Source organism: Rhinolophus sinicus, linkage group LG03 (assembly GCF_036562045.2).
Source record: "Rhinolophus sinicus isolate RSC01 linkage group LG03, ASM3656204v1, whole genome shotgun sequence".
Taxonomy (NCBI): Eukaryota; Metazoa; Chordata; class Mammalia; order Chiroptera; family Rhinolophidae; genus Rhinolophus; species Rhinolophus sinicus.
In genome coordinates, this window is record NC_133753.1 from 165,453,658 (window position 1) to 165,481,229 (window position 27,572).

Consider the following 27,572-nt stretch of genomic DNA (forward strand, 5'->3'; position numbering starts at 1 on the left):
TGTCATTTATAAATGATTATTTGGCCAGATGTAGTAAAACATATTATGAACCTCTGCTTAAAACACTCAAAATCCTGTAGATGAAACAAAACATATACAAATTTGAATCTATGTATATATATTTTACATTTTTCAATGGTTACTTTGTGTTTTATTACATAAAAATAGCCATTTATAGTTAATTACTCCAGAAATTTCAGTCACACACAAAGTCTTGAAATCAAACAATGGTCTAGTATGTTGGCATTTCTATTAATTATAATCCTAGAAAATGTCAAGTTGAACAATAGGATATTGAAGCACATCGGTAACTGTATTTTCTGAATTCTTTAGTGTGGTCAAATGAAGTGTTTTATATATTTCATTTTGATTCTTTGGGTACCCTTTATTTTTGCTTTCAGTAACATCTCTGTTGTGGGGACATTCATTACCACTCACTAGCAAAATAACAACAACAAAAAATTCTTCAGTGTCACATTTAATTGTCAGAGTATTTAAAACGAGACTAAACCTTCATGGAGACATTTCTGTATTCTGACTATTGCATTAGAAAGATTCAATGGCATTTTCATAGATCCTCTCTTTTTTTAATGATCATTTGTCTAATCAGATCTGCTATATCAGGCCTGATGACTTCAATGGGTTCCTCTGGCCTCCAGGATTTCACAACGTGACCCTCAGGGTTGACCAGATACTTCCAAAAATTCCACCTTGGTTCCTTCTTTGAAGAATCTAAAATATCAGAATATATTTTAATGAGCATAATTTTATTATTTGTCAAGATTTTCAATTCTGTTAGTATCTTTATAAGTGACAACTTTAGAATCAAGTTCTAGGATTATCACAATGTCAAAAGGAAAACAAAAAGCAAAACACCCAAACAAAGCAAAACTCAAGGTTTGATTAAACAGATTTCTATATACTTGGTGACTTCACTGATGATTCTACTGATCTAGATTCATGAAATGAAATACAGTGGTTTATTTCAGATTTGTTGACCTATAAACAAAAAAATTTACCTTGTCATTAGCTTAAAGCTTTCAGTTTCCTAACATTTTCTTACTAGATAAAATGAGGTTCTAAAGGTCCTTCATAATGGGAATGTATAGATTACTTTTCATATTAAATGTATCTCTGTTTTTAATATCGTTATGTATTACATAGCTGAAAATAGTAAGAAATTCTAAATAGTCATTATTTTGAGAAATTATGACATCCTTTTGTTACATTTTAATTTATTTAAGAAATGTAGATTTCTCCCATTTATATCATCCTGGATTTATGTGTATTATTATTGACTAACATGAGAAAACAATATATAAATAAAATGTATCAAGTGCCTACTATATGACTAGTAATATATGTTCAGTGCTTAAAATGGATCCTCTCATGTAATCTTTACAGCAACCCTGTGAGGTGGGTATTATTATCCCCATTTTGCAGATGAGAAAAATGGAGGCCTAGACTTGAGGTTACGTGGCTAGTGAGTGGTAGAGCCTGGCCTGATAACTAGACCTTCCTATTCCAGAGCTTGTACTCTTAACCTCTGGTCTCTATTACCTTCAGAGGGGACATGGCAAAGCAAGCAGATTTTAGGAAGAGAAAGAATAAAAAGAATAAATTCTTTTCCGTACATGAGGGGATTCGGGTGTATATGGGACACACAATCAGAGGAGGCCGCTGAATATATGGGTTTAGAGCTTAGGAGAGAACTCCCTCAGGGAAAGGAGATAGACTAAGGAGAGCCCAAGTGGGTTTTTGGCAGAATCTTGAGGATCAACAGAATTAAGGGTGGATAGAAAAGAGGAACCTGCAAAGGAGAAAGAGGAGGGGCCAGAGTGGAAGTTACTGGTACCATGACCCACCAGGAAAGTCATGGAGCAAAGAAGCCAGACACAGTGATCTAAGAAGGAAATGGAGACAGGGAAGCAGAAAAAACCAAGTGTTAACTATTCTTTCAAAAAGTGATGAAGTAGGTAAAAGGAATACACTGTCTAGAGTTTTTAAAGGTGGGGAATACTTTGCTTTATGCTGGGAAAACAACCAATGAGGGAGCATAGGTTAAAAATAATATTTACCATGCCAAGCATTTAAATTGTTTTTTTTTTCATTATTAGAAGTATTGAGGACTAAGTTTCAGCCCCCACTTCCCTCCCCACCCAGATGCCCTGAACAACATGCCAACCTGTACAGTGTGGACCTCTTTGTGGTGACCACATGATCAGTTACTTTCAGTCCATTTTGGCTCGTCCTAAAAGATCTCCTTGCAATTTGGCCATCATCTCATAGTCTTTGTCTCTGGAGCTTCATCTAAAATCACTGTTATCTTTTGACTACATGGGGTAAGTGGAGTTTCAGAACCTTTTCTAATGGTAAAGGGGAAGAACCTAGGCGCTATTGCGCCCAAGTATTTGGCTGCTATAATTAAGGAATGACTGGGGCCTGTACTCTGGCCTTTCTATCCTCAGTGTACCCCAGGACATCATTAGCTGGCTTGTTGGATTGGAAGCTTGGTTGCCAGACTGAGGTCATAGTTTTATCAAAACTCAACAATCTACAATCTACAGTGAAAACAGGACTGAAGATATCATCTGCATAAGTTAGATGAGAGGACATTAGCCGAACGTCCCTTTGTGTCTGGCACAGTGTAAGTGATGCACAAGTACTTTCCTTTTATTATTAACACAATCTGCCAAACAATCTTAGGAGGTAGGTACTATTGATAATCTCATTTTACAAATGAGTAAACAGGCCCAGACAAGTTATGTGCCTAAAGCCACACAGCAAAAGCAACAAAGCAGGAGTCTGAAGTCAGGCAGACTGGGACCAAAGTCTATGCTCTTAGTCACTAAACCTCACTTCCTTTATGCTAACTGACCCTGGAGAATCTTTAAATAAATTTCAGTTGTTAGCCTAATTGTAGAAATAGTCTAACACTACCTTCCTCCAAAAAAATTATTATATTCTGTTTTAAATTTTAGCAAAAATCTGGTAAACTGAGTATCCATCCTTGAGCATAATATCTCAGATAAGGCAACATAAAATGAACCATAAAGATATGTTTAACTAAGAATACTCAGCAATATTCATGAGAGATGTACAGTTTTTATAATGGGGAGGGATAGTTCCTCAAATCAAATGCTAGTTAAAGAAGAGATTTCAGATATATTGTGAAAATAGTCATGACCACTTCAAGTAAATTCTTCAGAAAAAATGATCAAAAGGAATAAAATACAGTGGAACAGATGTGTTTTTGCCATCCAAGGAGTTAAAACTTGATTTCAGGGATGCATAACTTACAGAAAGTTTGAAAGGATGAAATTCTGGATCTTTGATAGTCTTATAAAACTTTCCCACTAAAACATTTCAAATAGGAAACTATGGTCCTCATATATTTTAAAAATGAAAGCAAAAACATTAAATTGGTGAGGCAAGATAGATATTTACCAACAAGAAATCTAAATGCAGGTTCTGCTTCAGGTCCTAGAATCTTAATCTTGTGGAAGATGGGGAATGTTACTCCGTAGTTATTTCTTGCAAAAGATACTATTTCCTTGCTTGGGCGGGGCTCCGATTCTCCAAATTGATTGCACGGAAAAGCCAAGACGCTGAAGTGGAATGGTCCAAACTCTTTGTGCAGTTCCTGCAGTGCTAAGTAATTTCTGTCTGTGAGTTGGCAGTCACTAGCCACGTTTACAGCTAGTGTAACCTCCCGGAAAAAGAAAAAAATCCAACCGGAAAGTGAAGCAAATAAAAGATTAAAAAAAAAAAAAAAAAAAATTCTGCAAGCAGTTAAAATCCTAAACCATTTCGGGGGAAATACAACCTTTGATAGATGGTTATTTCATGTTTTTAGACATACCCAATTTTATTGAAAATTATAACCTGGATTCTGAAAGATCACTATCATTAAAAAAGCATCAGGTACTCATGACAGTTTAAAATAAAAAAATATTATTGATAGAGTGCTTTTTAATGTTGTTAGATTACAGAATTAGTACTTTTCCTAATGTCTCCATATTCACATTACTAAGAATTTTCTAAACTCAATGTATTAATTCAGCACATAAATGAAAACATTTTCAAGGAAATGGTTAAGATAATGTTTATCAATTAGAAGTATATAAACTGAGGACTCTGATGGCTAAAGTGATATACTAATAACATTATAAACTATAACTTATGACCATTTAACAACAAAAATTGATTCCATTAAGAGAATAAACAGAGAATGTGGACAAGCAAAAAATAAATAAAAATGAGAAGAAGCAACTTACTTTGCCTTTAAATTTTTCCAGAGAAACCGGTCTTCCTTTTGCATCTTTCACTTCAAAGGTATAAAAGCTGTTGATTTTAGGTTTTAGGAATTTTAGTTGTAGAAGAAATAGCATTACTGTACATAGAACCATAGACAGCAAAACTGCAAATACCTTTGCTTTGGGCCCTGAACATCTTAAAGGGTAAGCTGTAAGAGGCTCCATCTTGGATGATTCTAGAGGGAAGGCTCAGCACGCTGGAATTCAAGGAGGAGCTGAAACTTGAAACCGGCTCTGTTTAACGGAAAACCAGGAAGGACAGACTAGCTTCTTTCCCTGCTAAGGAAGAGAAAGACCTGTCTCAGATGGCGAAAGGAGTGAAATTCCTGAACAAAGTAAAGAGCGCTAAAGAATTTCAATATATTTATGATGTCAATTGCAATTTTTGTTAGAAAAATGAGGTCATTTTTGGTAACGCTTTGACACCCTCCCAACAAAGAAATTATTTCACCAGAAGATGGTGCCCTTGTAACTTGAAAGCAGTGAAGTGCTCCCAGCAATGGGTTGAATGTGGAGGATTGTGTACACAATACCCAGAAACAGTTCAGAGTGTAGATTAAATGTGATCTATTACTATGATGTGTGACCTGAAGGACTTGACTATTATATGTATGGGTTTTAAACACGCTGTATGAATTCAAGGACTTTATAGTGGAAAGGTCAGTGAAATACTGAAAAGGCTACTCCAACCTAATCTAGCTGAGGCAATGCCAGGTGAACATAGTAAAAATAAATAGATTAAAAACAATGATGGCTTTAAAAACCCTCCTCTAGCATAAAGGAAATTATAGTCTGGTGTTTTTGAAATTTTTGATCATAACCCACAGTAAGAAATGAACTTTACAATCTAACAGACACATGTAACTGAGAAGTTTCACTAAACAATACTTCCCCTTTGAACAGCGATGCACTTCTGTCAATTGTATTTTTAAAACACCTGGTTCTGACCTGTGGAAATGATTTCATGATCCCAAATGGGCTACAACCTGTAGATGGAAAAATACTGAACACTGTAATAAAGCAGCAACTTAACAAATAAGATAATTCTTCCAAAAAGGCAAAATAATCTGTGCTCCCCACCCCGCGCCCCACCCTTTCTGCCTGAACTCAGCTCTACTTGGGGTGCATCATCTAGTTGCTTTATTGTTTTTGTATTTATTTTTCCTCTGGCTGTTGCCTCCTACAGGAGGCCTAATTTTATGGTTGAAAATTTTAGGGATAGGTGTGGAGATGGAATTGCATAAACTGAAATCCATGATTCCTTTAGTCACCTTGGAATCTGCAAGTTTTGAATGAAGGTGTTTGTTCCATTTGGGCCTGACTGTTGGTGTTGCAGTGTGTTTCCAGAAAGTGCTAGGAAAGTACATGGAATGATGGAAGAAGCTTGTGGGAGTGCCCCTCCCATCACTATTAGATCTTTGGAGCTTTAGAAGGTATGTTAAGGATATGCCAGCTCTGCTTCTGGCCCCTGCTTCTGAGGGGTATGTGTTTGTGGGTAGTGGAGCAAAGCCAACAGCTGAGGCACGTAAAATCTGTCAGAGACCAATAACCACTTTACTTCTACTCTTGTGGCCTGATAAGAATGGATAGAATAGAAAAGTATTCTCTTGTAAACCTAATTTCTAGCAAAACCCAAAATGTACAGGAAATGTCTTGTATCACTTACTAACTGGGATAATTTCACTTTGGTGTTCTCTGGCTGAGTTACGGAAAGAGTCAAAGTTCCTATGTTTACATTAAATTCTGGGGCCTTGCTCCTCCAAGTGGGGTGTTCAGGTTGGCAGCACTGCCATCACCTGGGTGCTTGTGAGAAATGCAACATCTCATGCCTCACTCAGACTTCCTGAATCATATTTTGCATTATTATAAGATTCCCTAATGCCAAGTGCACCTTTAAGTTTGAGAAACTTTAGACCTCAATCTTTTTTATTTTGGTTTTCAGAGCAACAAGCCTCTTTGGTTTTCCTTTGTCTTTCATGGTGGATGTGTCTCATGTCTCTCTGTTTACGCTAGAATGTTAACTAGCTCCTCAGGCTGTTCAAGCACCTGGCTCAGGAACTTGAGTTTTAAAGTTAACTTATAGAACACCTGCTGTAGTTTGAACCATGTGAACCTATCACATTATAACTGTGTTTTGAGGGAGGGGACAGAAGGGTTACCTCTGGGAGGGAGTTGACTCACCATCCCACAGGCAGGGCCCCATAGGGTGATATTATTTTGATAAAATTGTTATAGTTTCTAGCCCATTGTTTTGTAAGTATGGAAACTTCCACTAAGTGATCCAGAGGTTGGCCTCTGAGAAGGCCAAAATTATGCTGTATAAACTTGCAAGAAATTGCTGTATAAGCCAGCATGTCAGTTTTTACAACCAGAAATCAAATAATTGTGTGGGCCTGATGTTTCATGTTGGATTGACCAGAAAATTCACTCTATATGAAAACTGCTTTGAAAGCTTACGTAAAATCTCTTGTCAAGGATTAAATCAGAGCCCATTTGTTAACTTTATGATTCTTAAGGATAAAAAGCCTGCTATATAAATATATCTATTTATAATATATAAATATCCATACAAGCCTGTTAACCTAACATTCAAAACAACAATTTGGGGAACTCCAGCTCTGGACATTGGTGAACACAAATAGATGTTGGCTCTTAGATGTATCTTCTTTTTTTCATTTGACAGAGTCTTTCTCTGTATATATTTTAATAATATCATCTCTCAGCTTTATGGGGGATCTGTCACCATTGCTTCCATGTTCCATCTGTACAAAACCATTGTCAGATTACAAATATATCAGCATTGCAAATTTCTTGACATAGGTGATACCATGCTGGAAAAACCACCAGCACTCTTTCAAAAGATCAAGGAAAGCTTCCTAAAGGAGGGGAAGAGATGGATGAGGCTGAAGGTCAAGGTTAAGGGACGTTACTGGGTCAAAAAGGGGATAAAGCAGTTGACTCAGTTGATCAATCAACTCAGGCACTGTAGAGGGTACAAATAAAGTATAAGTGATAGAGGCAGCTTCACACAAGTTTGAAATGAATTTTGGAGACAATGAAACAATTAGGGAACAATTATAAGGTGGCAAATAACTGAGTGCTAAATAGATGACTTATGTTTCTACAGAGCTTTATTATATATATATATATATATATTATATAAAATATATGATAAATGACATGTTTGTAGAGAGCTTTATACTTCACATAATTCATTTATATATTACATAAACATACATATATATTAAAGGGGATCATGTGTAGTACAAAGCTCTCTACAGACATAATGCAATAATTCTTTGAAATAGGAAGAAGTTAATAACTCACCCAAGATCACAGAACTAGTAAGTGGAACAACCAAAACTAGAGTTTAGGAGTTTCAACTTCATAACCAAAATGTTTTCAACTACATTAAACCATCTTGTAATAGATAAAATATGTTTACTTAGAAGAGAATACATAGCTGAGATTGCTACCATGTCTAGTAAAGGGGTTTTATTAATTAGGAGATATTTAGTTTTATAAGAAAACACTGGAAGAGTCAGAAGAGGAGAGGGAGTGGAGAACAATCACAAAAAAGGTTGGCCATGTGCACTGAAGTTACCTGGAAGGGGTCGCAGGAAGGCTTGCAGAGCAACAAGTCAAGCTGAGAGATGACAGTGTCTTCATGAAGGCTGCTGTGGTCAAGGCCATGCCAGGGAAAGGAGACACACTGAAGATGCTCTGGAGCCCCCAGTGGCAGGCATTGGCAACGGAGAATAAAATCTCCTGAACTGTCTGCCTAAAAATCATCTTGACAGTTTTGCTTGGGTTGTATTGACAACTAGGATGAGGAAGCACTGGAGGTTCAAAACTGAGACGAACATTTTGTCTCCATGATTAATTTGAAATAGTATTGAGACACATTCAAAATGTCTGTGCGCAGAAGGCTGCTGCCTTGGGATGGTGGTAGTGGGGCAGGTGGGAGGGGCAGAGATTCAGAGGCTAAGGGAGGGGGATTGGGAAGACATGCCTGAGAGCTAATGGGCCGTCTTTGTTACTTTGGTCTCGGCCACAGGGTTCTAGCTAGACCCTGGTATCACCAGCATGCCATTCCTGGAATGTCCAGGTTTTTCCCACCCACTGAATATTTGTGTATCAGATTATTTATCATTAGATATGTATGTGTTTCTAGTTTCCCAATTGTTTCATTTTGTTACTTCCTGACCTTATTTTGTAACCTCTCTAGGTTTCTATTTATTTTTTGGCCCTGGTGCCCTGAATTCCTCCTGAGTTAGTGTCAATATGATGTGAACTCTCAAGGGAAACAAGCAAACTGATGTGCTGGGAGCATCGAGTCATTCATCCTTTTTCCCTTCTTTGTCTTATTTTTCTTATCTTCCTCTTCCTCTCTATTAATAAATACTTGAGTCATTTAAAACTACGCGACAGGCATTTCCTCAGCAGGAGATAGGTCCTGGAACAAAAGTTTAAAAACATTGAAGATGAAATAGCACAATCTATGGCAGTATTTCCTAAGCTGTAGTCATTTGTATACCGTCTCTGTGATTTTTGCCATATCTGCATACTGTCTGTTATTTGCTTAACATTTTTTGTCCCAATTGACTCATTTATTTTACTCAAGTTGATTTTTATAAGGGAAAACCTTATATTAACATTGAAAATTTTAAACATTTAAAAATGCACATCAAATACATACTATTAAAAAATGTTCATCTGCATCACTATGAACCATATGTCCGTAGCAGGGACTGACTGAAAACTGGATTTTATATTCAAAATGTCATGGAAAGTTGTGATCAAATGTTTTGAAAATTCTTTGTATTGAATAAAATTTGCCTCTTCATGTATTGGTCCTAGTTTTGTCATAGGGAGCAATAAAAGTAAGTTTTCTTTTTTCATAAATTGCCTTCCTTTAAATATTTGAAGACAGTTCCTCTTGGGTCTTCTTTTCTGTAGACTAAATACCCCAGCTGCGCACACTCCATTCATGTGTTGCTCCATTACTGTGTTTTCCTGACCTCTTGTCATTGCAGTCCCTTTCTTTTAAATAAATTCAGGTTTTGAATCCTGTCCATCTCTTTCTTAAAGAATGGTTCTGAGGCTGGACACAGTTCTACAGGTAGGTTTTGAGCAGTGCAGAGACAATGGGGTTTCACTTGCTCTTGTTTTGGACACTATTTTTTCCTTAATGATACCTAGAATCGTACTGCTTTAAAAAAAGTAATTGCATTATACTATTGACTCATATTCTAGTGGTGGTTGTCTAAAACTGCCAGTCCTTCTCCTCTTCTGTGTAGAGTCCAATCACCCTCTGCTTTCCTCTAAGACATGTGATTGCATTTAGGGTTTACCCAGACAATCCAGGATAATCTTCCCATCTCAAGATCTTTAATCACATCTGCAAAGCCCTTTTGTCATATAACATAACTTTCACAGGTTCCAGGGATTACGATCTGGATATCTTAGTGGACCATTATTGTATTAGTCAGGAGTCTCTAGAGAAACAGAACCAATAGGAGACTATATATATATGACTCAAGAGGTTATGGAGGCCAAGAAATCCCACTATCTGCTGTCTGCAAGTTGGAGAACCAGGAATACTGGTGGTATAATTCAGAGTCCAAAGGCCTGAGAACCACAGGGCCGCTGGTTTAAGTCATGGAGTCTGAAGGCCTAAGAACCAGGAGCTTCAATATCCGAGGGAGGAAAAGATGGACAGTCCAGTTCAAGAAGATGGAGGGTTTGCCCTTTATGTTTCATTTGAACCCCCAGTGGATTGGGTGATATCCAATGTTTGCCCACATTGGTGAGAGCAAATCTCTTTACTCAGCCTACTTAATCAAATGCCAAAGATTCCAGACACACCCAGAAATAATGTTTTATCTGCTTTCTGGGCATCCCTTAGCCCAGTCAAGTTGATAAAAAGAATTAACCATCATAATTATTTAGCCCACCACAGGCTGCCTAACCCAGTTTAGAATTGGGAGGAGGGAACGGTAGAGACAACTTCCTGAAGGAGTTGGTGGCTGATCCAGCTCTAAAGATGGGCTAGAAGTTACCCTGGCAGAGAATTGTGGAAAAGTATCTCAGATGGGGAAACGGAATGGAGTGAGTGAAAGTAGATGAGCCAGAGAAACATGGACCTGCCAAGGCAGTGTGAGATTGTCAGTGTGAAATTTCTTGATCATTTTTCTTAGCCGACATATATCATTGAATTCTTCTTTATTTTCCTTCTTTTAAACTCAGGATTATTTTGTTTTCAATTATATTTAAATTTGGGACTCCAAGGAAAACTGAGCAAATGTGTCTATCATATTTGTTGCAAATTAAAGATGTTACCAAACATGGTAGCTCTTCCCTTTCTTGCTCGCTGAAGGGTGAGGGCTGCTTGACTAGTATTGCAGAGGTTGCAGACGGAGCCCACAGCCTCACTGTGGCCCACAGACATGTTCTGCTTAATCCTACAGTAAAACTTTAAAAAGTGGGGAAACTGATGTGAAAAGTCTAAATTTTAACTTCTGTTAAAATATGGGACAACATGCCCCTCTGACTGTCTTCTTGCAGAGGCTTAAACGTGAGCCTTCCCCTCCAGATAGACCCCCACCACCCACTCTTCCTCTGTCTGGGGCTCAATCTCCCTAGCTAAGAGCTGGCATGGTGGTTTTCCTTGGATGAGAGAAATAAAAAAGTAGGGGGATGAAAATTTACATGGACCACGATTCTCACTCTAGGCTTGCTTCTCTGGTCATCTTCCCTACTGTTCCCTTGTCTAGGCTTCTAAGTTTGAAGTGCTTGATTTACATTTTCAGGGTTCTGTCTTTCCCTTTTCAGCTTTCCCCTTTCTACTCAAAAATCAAGAACAAGGTTAGAACAATTTGAAAAAAAAGGAGACCCAAAATAACACTGTTTACAATAACTGAGGCCTCAGGTTCCTGACCTCTCTCTTTCTGGGGAAGCTGTCCTCCTCCATGAAGTTTCTGGAGGAAAACACAGAGTAGCAATGATGAGAGAGAGCTCTCCTTTCCAGATGGAGGGACGGCAGGAGGAATGGGTGCACGTTCACACACTTATTAAAACAAAACAAAACAAAACAAAACACCCCAACTATAGATAAGAAATGGGACCATATTGAAATACTCGTATATTACATTTTCACTTGGTAATATATTGTGAGCATTTTCATATTTTGTTGAATATTATCCTATGTTATCATTTTCTTTTTAGATATTTTTATTGAGGTAAAATTCACAGAATATAAAAGTAACCATTTTAAAGTGAACAATTCAGTGGCATTAAATAGATTCACAATGTTGTGCAAGCACCACCTTTATGTAGTTCATCATCCCCAAAGAAAGCTTCGTACCCTTTTAGCATCCTTTTCATATCCTTTTCCTCCTTCCCTCAACCCCTGGCAACCAGCAATCTGTGTTCTACATCTATGGATTTGCCTGTTCTGGATATTTCATATAATGGAATCATACAATATGGATTTTTGTGTTTAGTTTTTCCTTAATATAAAGTTTTCGAGGTTTATCCATGTTATATCATGTTATCAGTACTCCATTCCTTTTTATAGCTGAGAAACATTCCATTATATAATATATAATGAGGAAATATATAATATACAATATATAATATATAATGTAATACATATGTATATACCATTAAATGGAATGGAATATATACTATTGCACACCTGTATTATCTATAATTTATTTATCCATTTATCTGTTGATGGACATTTGTGTTATTTCCACCTTCTGGCTATTGTGAATAGTGTTACTATGAACATCGGTGTACCTTTATTTTTTGAACATGTTTTCATTTCCCTTGGGTATATACCTAGGAGTGGAATTGCTTGATCATGTGGTAATTCTAGGTTTAAATTTTTGAGGAATTGCCAAACTGTTTTCCATAGCAGCTGCACCATTTTACAGTCCCATTAGCAATGTACAAAGGTTCCAACTCCCCCACATTCTCACCAACACTTGTCATTTATTAATAAGATAAAAGCCATCTGGGGGGGAGTGGTACTTGTGGTTTTGATTTGCATTTTCCTAATGGATATCATCATTTCTAATGGTTGCAGAGTATTCCTTTTATAGATATCATGTAATTTATGTAGTTAATTCTCCATTAGAAAACTTTGAGTCCCTCCATCTTTTTGCCTCTATAAATAAATATACTGCAGTAACACTGTCATGTTCTCAGTGGAGAGCAAGGACTGTGCAGTCAGACAGATGAGGTTAGAGTATATCATTTCACTTACTCACTGTGTGGTCTTAGGCAATTCCCTTAACTGCTAAATCTCAGTTTCTTCATTAGTAAAATGGGAATAAATAACAGACTTGCTTCATGAGGTGTTTCCAAGGATTAAATATGGGCTTGTATGTAGTAAACACTCAATAGATGCTGGATGATTTTGCCCATTTCGCTCACATCTTTGATTTCATCCTTAAACTCTCAGAAGTGACATTGCTGGGTCAGTAAAGGTTATGTATATATTTGAAGGCTTTTGACATACATTGCCAAAGTGTCCTTTCCAGATACTAATTTGCTCTCCACCAGCAGTGTATGCCAGTGTTTGTTTTTAGAACCTTCACAACGGGGGTTTGTGATTAAAAAAAAAAATCATTGCTAACATCTCATTATTGTTCTAAATTTGCATTTCTTTGACCTAAATTATTGTTCTAAATTTGCATTTCTTTGACCAGTAGTAAGGTTGATTAATTTGGAGCTATTTATGCACCTCTTTTGTGAATTGCTTTTTTGTGTCCTATACTCATTTTTCTTCTGGGTTGGTAAACTTGTCTAAATTTCTCTAAGAGCTCTTTATATCAACCAACATGCCTGCCATTTTGTTAAAAAATAATTTATTTCCAGGTTGTCACTTGCATTTTAATTTCATATGGTTATATGCATGGTTCACCACTATTGGATCTGTAAATACCAAACCCCTGGTGTTTCTCAGAGGGGAAGGACAGATGTTGAGCAAGTTAGGCCTCAGTTTCACACAACTGTGAAATGAAGGGGTTGGACTAGAAAATATCTGTTTATTTCCAGATTTGAAATTTTATGATTTTATATAAACATCTTGAGTGTTATTTCAACCTCATATTTTATATTGATATGTAATAGTAATAACTATAAACATAATTACTCAAGTTCTAAGTGTGTGTGTGTGTGCGTGTGTATGTATGTATATGTATATATATATATAGTAACGTTCTCCCAGTTCACAAAAATTAAAAGACTCATACACATATTTTATTTGTATTGTAATAGATAAGTCATTCATAATTCTCTTTAAAAATTTTTACTTCTGCATTATTGAGGTCATTATAAATTACAGTTCTTTTTGTTGTTAAACAGGTATTTGATGCAGTTAATACCACATATTCTAACTTTAAGAACAACTTCATGAAGAGGGAGTCAGCTGAGGTTCCTGTTGCCAGTAGCCCAATTACCACAAGATGGCGACAAAGCCAAGCCAGGGAGTTGGCAACCTATTCCTTCAGGGAAGACCATTCAACCACTGACCTCCTGGAAGCTTCTGGATCCATGCTGAAGATAACTCCTGAGAAAGACACCTTGATTCTAGGTGAGGTAATAGAAATGCCACAGGCCAGTTTTGAAATGTTGGAAAGGATATATTCCTGATAGAATCGTTGTCTTACAGAAATATCTCATGTCACATTTAGTCAACTGCTTTTCTCTTTTTCTTCCTCTGAGTAAGAAGTTTCTATGGTGTGTGTATGGGGAATCAAACAAAAACAAAAGAAAGTACATTGTATTTTAAATACATTTCTGAGATTTGCATTAGCAAATGACTACCTTTAAAAAGATTGTAATTATGTAGGAATATGTGTGTATATATGTATTAGTAGTCGTGTTTTGCAAAGTATAGAGTTTTAATGACTGGTAAGATTTCTGGTCTACAGCAGTCAGGAAAAGATATATCAGTAATACAATAATCAGGTATGAAAAAGGAGAAGAAGAAAATGAGAGGAAAAGAAAGTAAATAAAAAGAAAGAGGAGAAGTGGGTGGGTGTGTGTATGGGGGGTGGGGGGGGAGAGAGAGAGAGAGAGAGAGAAGAAGAAAAGGGCAGAAAAGATGAGAGTGAGGCAGTTTGGTGGGCAGGGATCCAGCATCAATCTGTTGAACCCTGAAGCACAAGCTCTCTTTCTAAAATAATATAATTTTAATTTGGGCACAACCTTTTTTGTTCCCATCCTTCAGAAACAAAACTTGCCACCTGTCATTTAGTGATTTAATTTCTCTTCTCACCTTTAAAAATCCTAGACAACAAAATTAATTGTTTTATCAACATGTTTAAGACAAATGTTAACAGCAGCGCCAATTCTTTTCTCAATGACAATAAACACAACGAGGCATTGTAGTCCTGCAGATTGAAAGGCAGCCCAAGTCATTCTTGAACCGATGAAATTTCCATGTAACGCTGAGTATCAATACTGAAAGTAGCTGGTTGAAGCAGAAGGAGATACACAGTTGTAAGAAAGATCATTGTTATGGCTATCATCTGAAAGAAATCTTTTGTGTCACATTATAATTGAGGGATGGTTTCTATGCTGATTGTTTTAGAGAAATTACTGGCTAAAATCAGGGTCTCCCTTTTCCTTTCTAGGCCCTAAATTAATTTATTATTTTAAGAAAGACATTGCATGAGAAATTCAGAATTCTAAGAGACAAGTTGTCAGTCAAAAGGATTTTACAAGAAACTCTATTTTATTTTCTAGTAAGCTAATACTGCGTATTAATCAGATCTATTGATTTCTCTGTGCTTTGCTGGTGGGGTTTCCTTTTGTTTCACAAGACTGATCACTGAAGATCCTGTCATCCTAAAAGGGATGTATACAAAGAGCTTCATTTGTAGTCTTGCTCTGTAGACAAAACCCAAGAGGTTCCTGCTTGTCAGCCTGGTGGACCCAACCTCTCTGTTGATAACTGGGGTGATTATCTTGTCATCATCCAATTGCAAGTTTTTCTTTCTCATTTGAAGTTCTGAGAGCTGGCTTCTCCTCTATGCTTATCTATGCAAATAGCATATCAAAACAAGCATGCAAATGTCTTAGGACAAAGAACAAGATCTAAAACTTTGCAGAATGTTTTCTGTTTTCAATCCCCCCTTCTGCTGTGATGTAAACTATATTTCTTAGATTTGGGGTTGCCCAGGACTCAAGGTGCTGGATTCTAGAAACATTATCAGTGACAATTTATCAAACCCAAGTGAAGAAGGGATTGCCACATGGCAAAAGGTCAAGATTTTCCAATGGTCCCTTGGCTCCTCTGCTGAACAAATGATAATGGCAGGTAATTAGTTTTATAGGACGACTCGACAAGATTTTCAGTGCAGTTAAAAGTCTGGTAAAGGGCTTTCTCAATCCTGAGAAGAGAATAGCTAGGAATAATAATGATGCAAATAACATTCACTCTTCTATTGTTTTAATTTAGGAAGTATTTTACTGATGTCATCGCAAACTACTCTTACAACACCTTTTTGCAATACGAAGACGGAGAGGCAAAGTGTTTTTGCGCTTGATCATGTCGTGAATGTCAACGATTGGCAAAGCAGGGTCCCATAGGGATTTCCTGGCAGAATGATCATAGCCTGGGCTAACCAGACACCCTTTGCTCCATCAATTTAAACTATTGAACTGTTTGCATTCATTCTTCAAATGTACAAATATGTTCTTTCCATACAGAGATAAAGCATTTTGGCTGCTGCTGCAGTTGGCATGTCCTCCTGGCTGTAGAGGTCACGGAGGCAGTGTTCACTTATGAACCTGGTATTCTGGATGAGATCCTGTATGGTCCCTCCCTCCCTCATCCTCTCTTTCTGGTTCAGGGTTTTGGAGAGACAAGGGCCTGTGTCTTCACATTCTGTTCTACTGTGAAAGATGCCGTGGGTTGACCTCCAGTCAAAGTGATTATCTTGTTTTAAAAACCAAATTCAAAGCTAAATGTTTTTCTTGCAGGATCCTACAAAGAATTACTGAAGACTCCCATCAAAGGAAATCTTGAAACAAATAGCTCGACTCTCCATTTTTGCCAGGCACCTCATGCACTGGACGGAGGCCGGAAGGAAGACATTGCCTCAAAAAGCCAGGTAGGTAAGGAGAGAAAACTGGAAGATCTCACATCTTGACAAGCTCAGACAACTGAATCCCAACTATGAGGAAAGAGCTGGCTTAGCTGCTCTTACAAGTCAGTATGAAAGTGATGGGTTCCTGATAGAAAAAATGAGTGAGTGAAGCACATGAATAGAAGCATTTTGTAAATAAATAAAATGTCTGACAAATACACAGAAAAGTGTTTAGTTAATATCAATCAAAAAAGTGAAAATGAGAATAACCATAAAAAAGGTAAAGGTTAAAAATATGATACAATTATACATACTATGATATGCTTCCTATCAGTCAAAAGATCCCTTGTGCAATCAGTTTCCCTTAATTCTTTGTTGCTGTTGTTTTTTGTTTCTTGACTAAGTTAATTTAGTTCTTTCAAGTATCTTATTTATTATGGTTTTAAAATCTTTGGAGTCTGCCCTAAATCCTTGGGGCACATTAACTGTCAGTACATGTTTTTAAGTTTATCCAATCCAGTGAAGAGCTTCTAAAGGAATCAGTGTTTCATTTAGAAAGCTTTATGCTAGAAACTCATAAATTCTTGATTTAGGCAAAATTACTCTTTTAATATGCTGCTGTGCTTGGCATATACGATCTTGCTAGAGGAACTATAAAAATTGTGAATGTGAAATTTAATTATTTGAACTCATATGCAATTGAAAGTAAATGTATTAGAGCAGGTGTTTTGCTGAATGCTTTCTTGTTGGGTAAGGGTTTGGGGGTGCAGATGGCAAGGGAGTTAGTTCTACTGAGGTAATTAGGGGCGCTGTTGACCTCATACCCTGGCCAGGTTTTGAGCACCACTGTCCTTTCCACACTCTACTGCTGATCGGAGTTTCTACTGCCTTGACTTCAGGACTCCCTTTTCCTTCCTCTTATGCTGTCTGGTAACTAGTGGCAGCAAAGTTGGTGGCTGTCTGTCAGGTCACAATGGTACCATCCATATAGCAATTGTTATCCAGCCAGAACATCATCCCAGTGTCACTAAGGAACCTGGGCAGGGGATAATGGAAACTGTTTTACTACTTTTTATGTAGAATATTAGTTGTCATGACTAGTTGGGAGTCAAACAGCATCAAGAGTGGTGCAGATACAAAATGAGATCTTTCACCTTAACAATAAACATGTCTTTGTGTGATCGTCAGAGATCACTGAAGGGTGATTCCGCAGGGACGGCCGGCATAGCTGTGGAGATGGTCAGAATTCTCATATCCAATCAACTCTAGGCCAAGTTACTTATTAAAGTGATAAGTAGACCTCACTTAGGGAAGAGCCTCCCGGGTACATCAGGCAGAAGTACACTGTGTTTGGGTAGTACCTTGGTCAGTTTTGGGGTAATTATGGGATTCTGAAGAAGTGCATCTGTGGAGTTATGTTGAGCTATTATTGGCTAGTGGGCCATTTTTAGAAATGTTATTTTATACCAGTGGTTCTCAACTAGGAGTAATTTTGCTCCCCAGGGGACATTTGACAATCTTTGTAAACATTTTTGATTAGCACAGCCCAGAGAGAGGGCATCTAGGAGACAGAGGCTAGGGATGCTGCTAAACGTCCTATAATGCACAGAAGAGCCCCACAATAACAAATTATTTGCCACTAACGGCCAATAGCGCTGAGATTGGGAAACCCTGCTTTATTCTTAATTGTACTTTGAATACCTAAAATCCATGATTGATTGACTGGCAATGCCTATTATGTGACATAATATCTGGGAAAAAACCCAAAATATCAAAATGATGCCTGTCGGAGAGACTTCTGTCTGAATTATGGTGATCCAGTGATTGTTATACACGTAAGATTGAATATATTGTTGTGAAGAAGTAAAAAATGAATTTTCTCTGCTTCAACTATTCACCGTTATGGTTGTAGAAAATTCCAATGAGTATTTTTCTTTACCCTTATTACTAATTTTCCTATCTAATTTTGATCAAAGTTGGATGTAAGAATGTCAAAAGTGTTTTTTATATAGTAGCCCAAAGGGATAGATATCAGATATTTGTGCTCATGGAAATTCAGCCAAGTTACTTAAGATACTTTTGACTTGATGTTCCTATTTCTAATGCGTTAAGGTGATAATGGAAAGGGACCTTTAAATGATTAGTTCAATCCCTATGTTTTTATAGATGAGGAAAACTGAGGCACAGAGAAGAATCTCAGTAACAGATGCGGAACATCTCTGGGTTGAATCTGACAGGCATCCCACAAAAGAAATCTTTCTTTTGAAAAGTAGCCTTACTAATGCTCCACTTTATTATTTTGGGGAGGTCTTTTAATTTTATAAAGTACTAGAAATATCGTGACATTTCAGTTCTTGCAGGCTTTGATGATATCACTGGCCTATGGTTGATTTGTAGGCTAAAAAGATTTTTAGGCTAGAAGAATGAAAGAGGATTTTATTCTAGCTGAGTAATACCTGTCCTATGGAGTTATTGGGGGAGATTAGAAATAATACATATATGTAAAATGCTCAGCACTGTGTTGGTTACACAGTGGTTAATTAGTAACAGCAATTATTGTGTGTTGGTTTGGTAATGTGGAATCTTTGAACTTCCTAGTGAATTATCAGTTTTAACTCTGTCACGAATCACTCTGAGATGTACATGAATGTTTCTAAAGAAGTATGCTCTTTGTGTTTCTTTTCAGAAATGCCTAAACGAGCTATTTTCAACCCAGAAGGTGGCTCAGCAGGTTAATGGGAAAATGCAGCTCTGTGAGCAATCCCAGTGTGTTTGGAAAGGTATTGGCCAAAGATTTTCTGTTTGCCCTTCTTTCCTACCCTCCTCTCTCCCTACATCCTTCACTTCTTCCTTATCTTAAAATGTATCACTAATTATGTTATTAGACTAAATAACATAATTGTAAAATTTAGATAATTCTTGTAATCCTCTGCCTTAACCAATCCCCACTTCCAAGTCCCATTTTCTAGAGGCAACCACCCTTAGCTCTTCTAGCTATTCCCCCAGCCTTTACATCTATTTTCTGAATAATATTTGTAAACTGCTGTTTCTTGCAATTTTAGATTTTTATCATGACGTTCTAGCATAGTACATAAGAACTTAGTTTTCCTGATTCATTCACTTCCTTTGGTCTACTTACATCACACTGTGGAAAACTAATATTAGTCGTCACTGTTAACATGATATTACTATACAACTATTATTCACTGCCAAGCCAACTAGTGTACCATAACTATGCCTCTTTTCTAGTGTAACTTTTTGTTTTTCCTGGAATTACAAGTTGCTTTATATTTTCATTTACTAGATATCTATGCAACTATGATTGTTTCCCCGAAATGCTCCTATGTTTTGTTCCCAGCTATCAATTACATTTTGCATGCACCCACCCACATCAGGTCCAGTTTTCCTGGGTCACCTCCGGCCAGAGCCTGCTGATCTGTTGGCCCATTGCACATTTATAATTCTGGGACTTCTCTTCTTCCATGCTAGACCCACTATTTCCTGGAAGTTATGTTGTGATATTTCTCAGTTTGCTGATCTAAAAAGGTCCTTATTCTAATCTTACATTTGATTCATAGTTTGACTGGCTCTAAATTCTAGTTTTACTCAGAATTTTGAAGGTATTGCTTCTATCATCTATCTATCTTTTAATATCTACCAATCATCTATCTATCACATTTTTTAGAGGAGTTTGGGTTCATAGCAAAATTGAGGGGAAACTACAGAGGATTCTCATACATCTCCTGCCCCAACACATGCACAGCCTCCCCCACTGTCAACATCCCACACCAGCTACAATCGATGTTCCTATATTGATATATCATTATTACCCCAAATCCATAGTTTACATTAGAATTCCATCTTGGTGTTGTACATTCTATGGATTTTGACAAATGTATAATGACATGTATCCATCATTATTCTTTCACTGCTCTAAAAATCCTTTGTACTTCACCTATTTATTCCTCCTTCCTCCTCTAACCCCTGGCAAACTTCTCAATCTCTCCATAGTTTTGTTTTTTCTAGAATGTAATATCGTTGGACTCATATAGCATGTAACGTTTGCAGGTTGGCTTCTTTCACTCAGTAATATGTATTTAAGTTTCCTCCATGCATGTCTTTTCATGGCTTGATAGCTCATTTCTTTTTAGCACTGAATAACATTGCATTATCTGGTTGTACCACAGTTTATCCATTCATCTACTCAAGGACATCTTTATTGCTTCTATGTTTTGGCAATTATGAATAAAGATGCTATAAACATTTGTGTGCAGGTTTTTGTGTGGGCATAAGTTTTCAATGCATTAGGGTAAATACCAAGAAGTGCAATTGCTGGATTATATGATAAGAGCATATTTAGTTTTATATGAAACCACCAAAATGTCTTCCAAAGTGGCTGTACTGTTTTGCATTCCCACCAGCAATGTGTGGGAATTCCTGTTGTTCCACGTCTTTGTCAGCATTTGGTGGTGTTAGTGTTTTGGATTTTGGCCATTCTAATTGATGTGTAGTGATGTCTCATTGTTTTAACTTGCAATTCCCTAATGACATATGATGTTGAGCATCTTTTCATATGCTTATTTGCCTGCTGTATATCATCTTTGGTGAATTGTCTAGATATTTAGCCTATTTTTAATCAGGTTGTTTGTTTATTCATTGTTCAGTTTTAAGAGTTTTTTGTATATTTTAGATAACAGTCCTTTATCACATATGTCTTCTGCAAATGCTTTTCCCAGTCTGTGGCTTATTTTCTCATTCTCTTGACATTGTGTTTTGCAGAGCTGATGTTTCTAATTTTAATGAAGTCTAGGTTATCAGTTATTTTTTTCATGGGTTGTGCCTGTGGTGTCCTATCTAAAAAGTTATTGCCAAACGTGAGGTCATGTAGATATTTCTCCTATGTTATTTTTTAGGAGTTTTATAGTTTTGTGTTTTACTTCTAGTCCATGATCCATTTTGAGTTAATTTTTGAGAAGTGTATAAGCTCTGTGTCTAGATTCATTTGTTTTTATATGTGGATGTCTAGTTGTTCCAGCACCACTTGTTGAAAAGACCAAATTTTCTCCATTGCTTTGCCTTTGTTCCTTTGTCAAAGATTGGTTGATTATATTTGTGGGTCTATTTCTGGGCTCTTTATTCTGTTCCATTGATCTATTTGTCTATTCTTTTGCCAATACCACAGTGTCTTGATAACTATAGCTTTTTAATTTTAATTTATTATTATTATTAGTTTCAGGTGTACAAAACAATGTAATAGTTAGACATTTATACCCCGCACAAAGTGATAACCTTCTTCCCCGAATCTCCTACCCCTCTGATATTGCATCCAGTTGTTACATTTCCACTGTCTCTATTCTTTATGCTGTACTCTACTTCTTGTGTGTATATATATATATATATATATATATATATATATATATGTCATGCAGGGGATCCTGCTGACTACGCCATGTGTCATGCGGGACAGCCTGTGGGGTCTCTGGTCCCGCTCCCCACATAAGAACATAGGATATAGTGAGGCCAAAAAGGAACACCCACGGAGCCATAGGTAGGGGAGTCATACCACTATACTCTCGCTGGCAGCTGGGTTGGAGACACAGGAAGCAGGAGCCACACTGTGTGCAACTTGCTGTCCACTTCTCTGCAATCTGCAACCTGCACTCCGCTGTGCTAACTGCAATCCGCGCTTGCCAGCCCAGCCACCATCTTCTTGCTAGCCCCCATTTTCTTGCTAGCGTAGCCACAGCAGTTATATTAGTGGCCAATGGCTCACTGGTTACAGCTGATGGCCAACTAGCCACAGCTGATGGCCTTCCAATCACAGTTGATGGCCATTTACTACCTGAGCCAGCACCTTTCTATGTGAGGCCGAGAGCCTGGAAACTGGTTTCTGGGGCTCTGTCCATATATATATATATTTATAGTTGACATTAATTATTATTCAACTTCAGCTTCAGGTGTACAGTGCAGTAATCAGGCATCTGCACCATCCCTGAAGTGGTCCCCCTAATAAGACATAACTATAGTTTTCAGTAAATCTTAAAGTCAGATAGTGTTAGTCCTTCAACTTGGTTTTTCTCCTTTAATATTGTGTTGACTATTCTGGGACTTCCCCCCCACATATAAACTTTAGAATCAGTTTGTCAGTATCCACAAAATTACTTGCTAGGATTACATTGAAGCTACAAATCAAGTTGGAAAGAACTGATATCTTAATAATATTGAATCTTCTTATCATGCACATGGAATATCTCTCAATTTATTTAGGTTTTCTTTGATTTCTTTAACTAGAGTTTTGTAGTTTTCTTTATACAGATATCGTACATGTTTTATTAGATTTATACCAAAATATTTCATTTTGGGGGGTATTAATGAGAACTTTTAAGATCTACCCTCTTAGCAAGCTTTAAATATGCAATACAGTGTTATTAACTATAGTCACATGCTGCATATTACATTCTTATGACCTTTTAATTTTATAACTGGAGGTTTGTACTTGATTTTTAAAAAACCTTTATTAATAGTGCTTGATAATTTCTTGTAACCTTGCAGTTCTGCCCACAACTGCAGGTTTTCATAGCTAACACTGAGGCTATGAACAATAACCTGGCTTCTTGGTATAACACTGTGAAGGTCTCATGCTTCTATCAGAAGCCATGTGGTCATAGAGACCACAATAACCTGGGTGGGCTCAGTTCCTGTTGAACATGACGTTCTCCGTTTGATCGTAAGCCAAGTGGTCGGAGAGATGAAAAGATAGTGGCCTGTGGTTTAGACTTAGTGGAGTCTTTGATGAGCATTAAAACTGAGCACAAGATATGATCCTGACCGCAGGTAGTCCTAGATAAAACTAGCCAGACATAACCCTATGTGCTCTGGTACAGAAACAGTGAGAAAAAGAGCCAAAGTCAATGAATCAACAAATATTTATTGACAAAGACTCAGAGGAGGGCTTAGGTCTGCCAGGTAATTGTTGATGTGATAGACATAGGGATATACAAAATTTTCTTTGGTTTTAAAATCTCAAGTGACAGTATACATACGATTGTTCAAAGCATGATATAGTGTCTCTGTGTGCGCCCCACAAGATCTGTCATTACATTTAGATCTAGCATGCATATGCTTTTATTAGACAATGCCATTGAATATTTTTTAAAAAAATATTTAAATTAAGTCCTTTTTGTTTTCTTTCCTCCCCCTGCAATTTGTAATTCATTTTTACCATGATGACCACTTTTTTTTTCACTTCCTTGTTTCTTATTACCTTCAAGTATGAATATGATGTTTCCAGGATCATAGAGATGTATAGAACTGTTTGTTTCTGGTAGGCTGCAGAGATGGAGTCGGAGATGAATCCTTCCATGTTAAAAGGTTCAGTGATATAAACTATTCTATCCTCCAACCAGAGGTGAAGATTCATCTTACTGGTCTTCGAAATGACTACTGTAAGTTATTGTTTATATCATGAATTGAAAAGTTGAAATGACAAAATATATCCTGTGCTATGGCATAAACTTGAAATTTGATTCTGTGAGAACCAGATGGGCCTTTGCCTCGTGTCCAAATGGTGTAGCATCCAAATATGGCTAATATAGTTTGCTTTTCCTTGTGCAGTGCTCATGTTCAGGAATGGGTGTTGGTGGTGTTGGTAGGGCACACAAAAATATACATTTTGTGTTACTGTATTAGAATTAACTGTACAAATGGTGGCCTATTCTTATGCATATATTTTAAACATGAACAAAGCCGATCCGTCAAATAGCCCTGTTGGGTCTTATGTGTCTACTTGTGATCTAGTTGGGAAGCCAGGACTAATCCACATGGAACTGCTACCAACATGCCAATGTAGAATATAAATAATGAGTTGTGGGGTACAGTGAGCTTTAAGGCCTGTAAGTAGTTCAGTGATCTTTGGAGTTTTCCAGGACATTTTCAGTTTTGAACTTCTAATGATCTGCTTGGATCCATGATTCTGTTTTCCAACTGACCTCTACCTATAAATAATGTTGTTTATTTGAAAATGTTTTTACTTGGCTATCTAATCACCCTAATTTGAAATTCATTTTTTATAGATCTGAATATCCTAGACTGGAATTCTCAAGATCTTGTTGCTGTAGCCCTGGGATCTTCTGTATACATCTGGAATGGGGAAAACCACAATGGGGTTGAAAATATAGACTTAAGTCTCACTAGTAACTATGTATCTTCTGTGTCCTGGATAAAAGAGGGGAGCTGCCTGGCAGTTGGCACCAGCGAAGGAGAAGTACAAGTACTGGACAGCTGTTTCTTTCTCATAATGTGCTCTGTGTAATTGTTAGATAACTAAGATCGACTTTTAATCACAGGTTGATATAAAATAAAGAAACTGGATTAGTTGTGGTACTTGAAGCTATGGGGAATAAGAGGCTATATCACTCTGGTTCTTTTCTTCATGACATTTAATAAGGACACAGGGATACTCTGCTTAGTTTTTCCAAGCAATCTTTCTGTCATTTTTTTTCTTTCATTTTTTCCCATTTTTAAAGTCTTTTCTCTCAAACTAAAGTTGGGCTCGTAGAATTCCCAGTTTTAGGACATTGAAGAGAAGAAGATAACCTCCCATTCTCCTTTCTCACCTCGAGCCATGACCGGAAGTAGAGTTATTTAAAATGAGTGAATTTTTTTCTGATAGGCTCTCTGAATTGGGGATTTACCAAGTTTCCATCAATCTATTTAATTTCTCATGCACGTTATTACTATTGCTTATTAGCAATAATAGAAACAATATTGCTCACACGTTTGATGGTTTTGGAGGGCCACAGATGGCTCTTACTGCTTTCACACCTTTGCAGTGATACTGGATATTATGAAGGCTATGCCATGATTTCTTCTTATACCAAAATTCTCATTCTTCATGTGGGTCAGAATATCATTTGTAGCTGGCAGGAAAGAAGTTTCTTAGCAGTAAAGAAAATTCCTGTCTCTAGGAAGTGTCTAGACACCCAAATTTTATTTGTTGGTAATGGTAGGTGCATTTCCAGGTTTGGAATTCCCACAAATTAGAAGGAACTAGTCATGTGATAGTGATTCTCAACCCTTGGCTACCCATTGAATTCACCCAGTGAACTTTACAATAAATGCCATATGCTCAGGCTCTACTCCTACCATTGAATCACAATTGATAGCATCCATAGCACTCTTCCTAGGTGATGCTAATATGCAGACAACATTGAGAACTGCTGACTAGGGTTGAAAGGTGTTGAGCTTTCACTTAGTACAAAAACTGGCTCTATCAACATTAATTGACTATCAGGCCCCTGAGAAGAGAGTGGGCTGTGAAAATGTCAATGCTATATAACTCTGCTTGTTCATTTTTTCAGTTATGGGATGTGGTAACTAAAAAGCAGCTGAGAAATATGCTTGGTCATTTGTCAGTAGTTGCGGCTCTGAGCTGGAATCACTGTATACTCAGCAGGTAAGAGGCATCTTATTGGAACCAATTATATTTGTATCCCCAATTGATTTTGGAGGCTGAGTGAATAGAACTATAAAATTTAAAACCAAAACCAAAGCCAAAATAAAATTGAACAGGATATTAGTTAGTATCAGATACGATCCTACCCTCTCAGGTGTTCAAGTCTTCTGGTGATGTAAGTGGTCCAGTGGCCACACTTACCGTGGTGGCTACGTGCATACAGCATGTGCTAGTCCTGGAATGTGAGGTTCATGCTTCACTAAATTGTTCAGATAAAATGTATAACTCCGTTTAAGTAAAGAGATTCTTTGTACTAGTAGTACCTATTAGAGGGATATTTTGTTGAAGTCAAGGCTTTATTACTATTGGTATCAATAATTTGGAATACATTAAGCTTTCTGGGGCATAGACCCCAGAAGTTAGAGCTGGAAGGAACCACATAGATTGACCAGGTCAGTGGTCCTCAAACTTGAGCATGCATCAGAATCACCTGGAACGCTCCTTAAAACACAGGTTGTTGCTCTCCAGTAATTTTGGATTCAGTAGGTCTGAAGGTGTGCTGATAATTCGTCTTTCTAATGTCCCAAATGATACTGATGCTACATCACTTTTGAGAACTATTGATTTAGTCTAACTGCTTCTTTTTAACCAGAAAAGTTAGGTGACTGGTTCCTGTGATCCTATATAATTGGTCTAAATATACATTGCTTTTAGTAATAGCCATTTGTCTTCATACTGTATTTCTTAAAGTAGATTTAAATTAAATAAATTCCAAAGCCTTTTACAATTTCTTTAAGTAGTTCAGATATAAATTTGAAATATTCGTACCTTGTGATTATAGGCTAAACTTACAACCATTTAAGCAAAACACCCTAAAAATGCCTAAATATTTACACTGAGAAGTTGTTGCAAGCAGGTTAGTTCTATCTCAGGTTCCTTTTACAGTCTGCATTGTTTTAGTTTCATTATCAATGAGAAATATGAACAGATCCTTTCTTGTAATAATAGCAGTTAACATTTTGATGCCAGGCACAGTGCTATATACTCTATGTCCATAATCGTGTTTTAATTCCTGCAATAAAACTGTAAAGTGTTTTTTTTTTAATCCGCCTCCCCAGTTTTTCTGATGAGTAAACTAAGACACTAGCCTGAGGTCCTCTGGTTAGTACAAAGGGAAGAATTAGGCTTTGAACATAGGCGGTCTGGCTGCAGAACCCATATTGTTCATCAGAATGCTAGTCAATGTTGAGCCTGTATAGTTTTTAAAAATATGATTCTGGACTTTTGAGAAATTTCAGAAAAAAATGATAGGCAGTAACTTACTTGCTCCTTGGAGGAAAATAAGATTAGTCCAGAAAGAGTGTATTAGTTTTTAAAGTGATAGGATCTTTATCATTGTTTGGATCCAAATCACGGAGAGTGAGTAGAGACATTATCCACTGATTTTTAATCATATTACAGTTGGCTGGGACATTCAGATAGTTTTATACTCTTTTTAGAGTATTAGCAGTAGCAAAATTAATAGTGAATCTATAAAATAAAAGAAAAAGGAAATAAATTTCTATGGTTAACATTTTACTATAACATATATATACTGTTTTACTATACTATATATAAATATATTAATATACACTAAAACCATTTCGTTGAGATTATGTGAAATATTCTGAATTCCAGAAAAGTAATATTTCCTAG

At 36.9% G+C, this 27,572-nt stretch overlaps 2 protein-coding genes across 3 annotated transcripts in view; one reads left to right on the forward strand and one right to left on the reverse strand.

Moving 5' to 3' along the window:
* The window catches only part of CDC20B (cell division cycle 20B), a 43,789-nt gene that overhangs the window by 6,553 nt on the left and 9,664 nt on the right, over positions 1-27,572 (forward strand). Inside the window, exons 3-8 of the mRNA XM_019743105.2 lie at positions 13,692-13,920; positions 16,317-16,447; positions 19,110-19,203; positions 23,752-23,868; positions 24,496-24,692; positions 25,783-25,877. Of these exons, the coding sequence (XP_019598664.2) occupies positions 13,692-13,920; positions 16,317-16,447; positions 19,110-19,203; positions 23,752-23,868; positions 24,496-24,692; positions 25,783-25,877 (863 nt within the window). The remainder of the gene's footprint in view (positions 1-13,691; positions 13,921-16,316; positions 16,448-19,109; positions 19,204-23,751; positions 23,869-24,495; positions 24,693-25,782; positions 25,878-27,572) is intronic.
* Positions 463-4,586, reverse strand: GPX8 (glutathione peroxidase 8 (putative)). 2 transcript variants are annotated; one of them, XM_019743072.2, is made up of 3 exons: positions 4,278-4,581; positions 3,448-3,709; positions 463-732 (listed from the first exon to the last, which is right to left on the reverse strand). In XM_019743072.2, exons 1-3 carry the CDS (start codon positions 4,479-4,481, stop codon positions 569-571), a joined length of 630 nt encoding a protein of 209 aa, XP_019598631.2. In that variant the 5' UTR covers positions 4,482-4,581; the 3' UTR covers positions 463-568. The 2 variants fall into 2 exon arrangements, with proteins under 2 accessions (XP_019598631.2, XP_019598652.1); XM_019743093.2 differs by lacking the exon at positions 3,448-3,709 and having other exon boundaries at positions 4,278-4,586.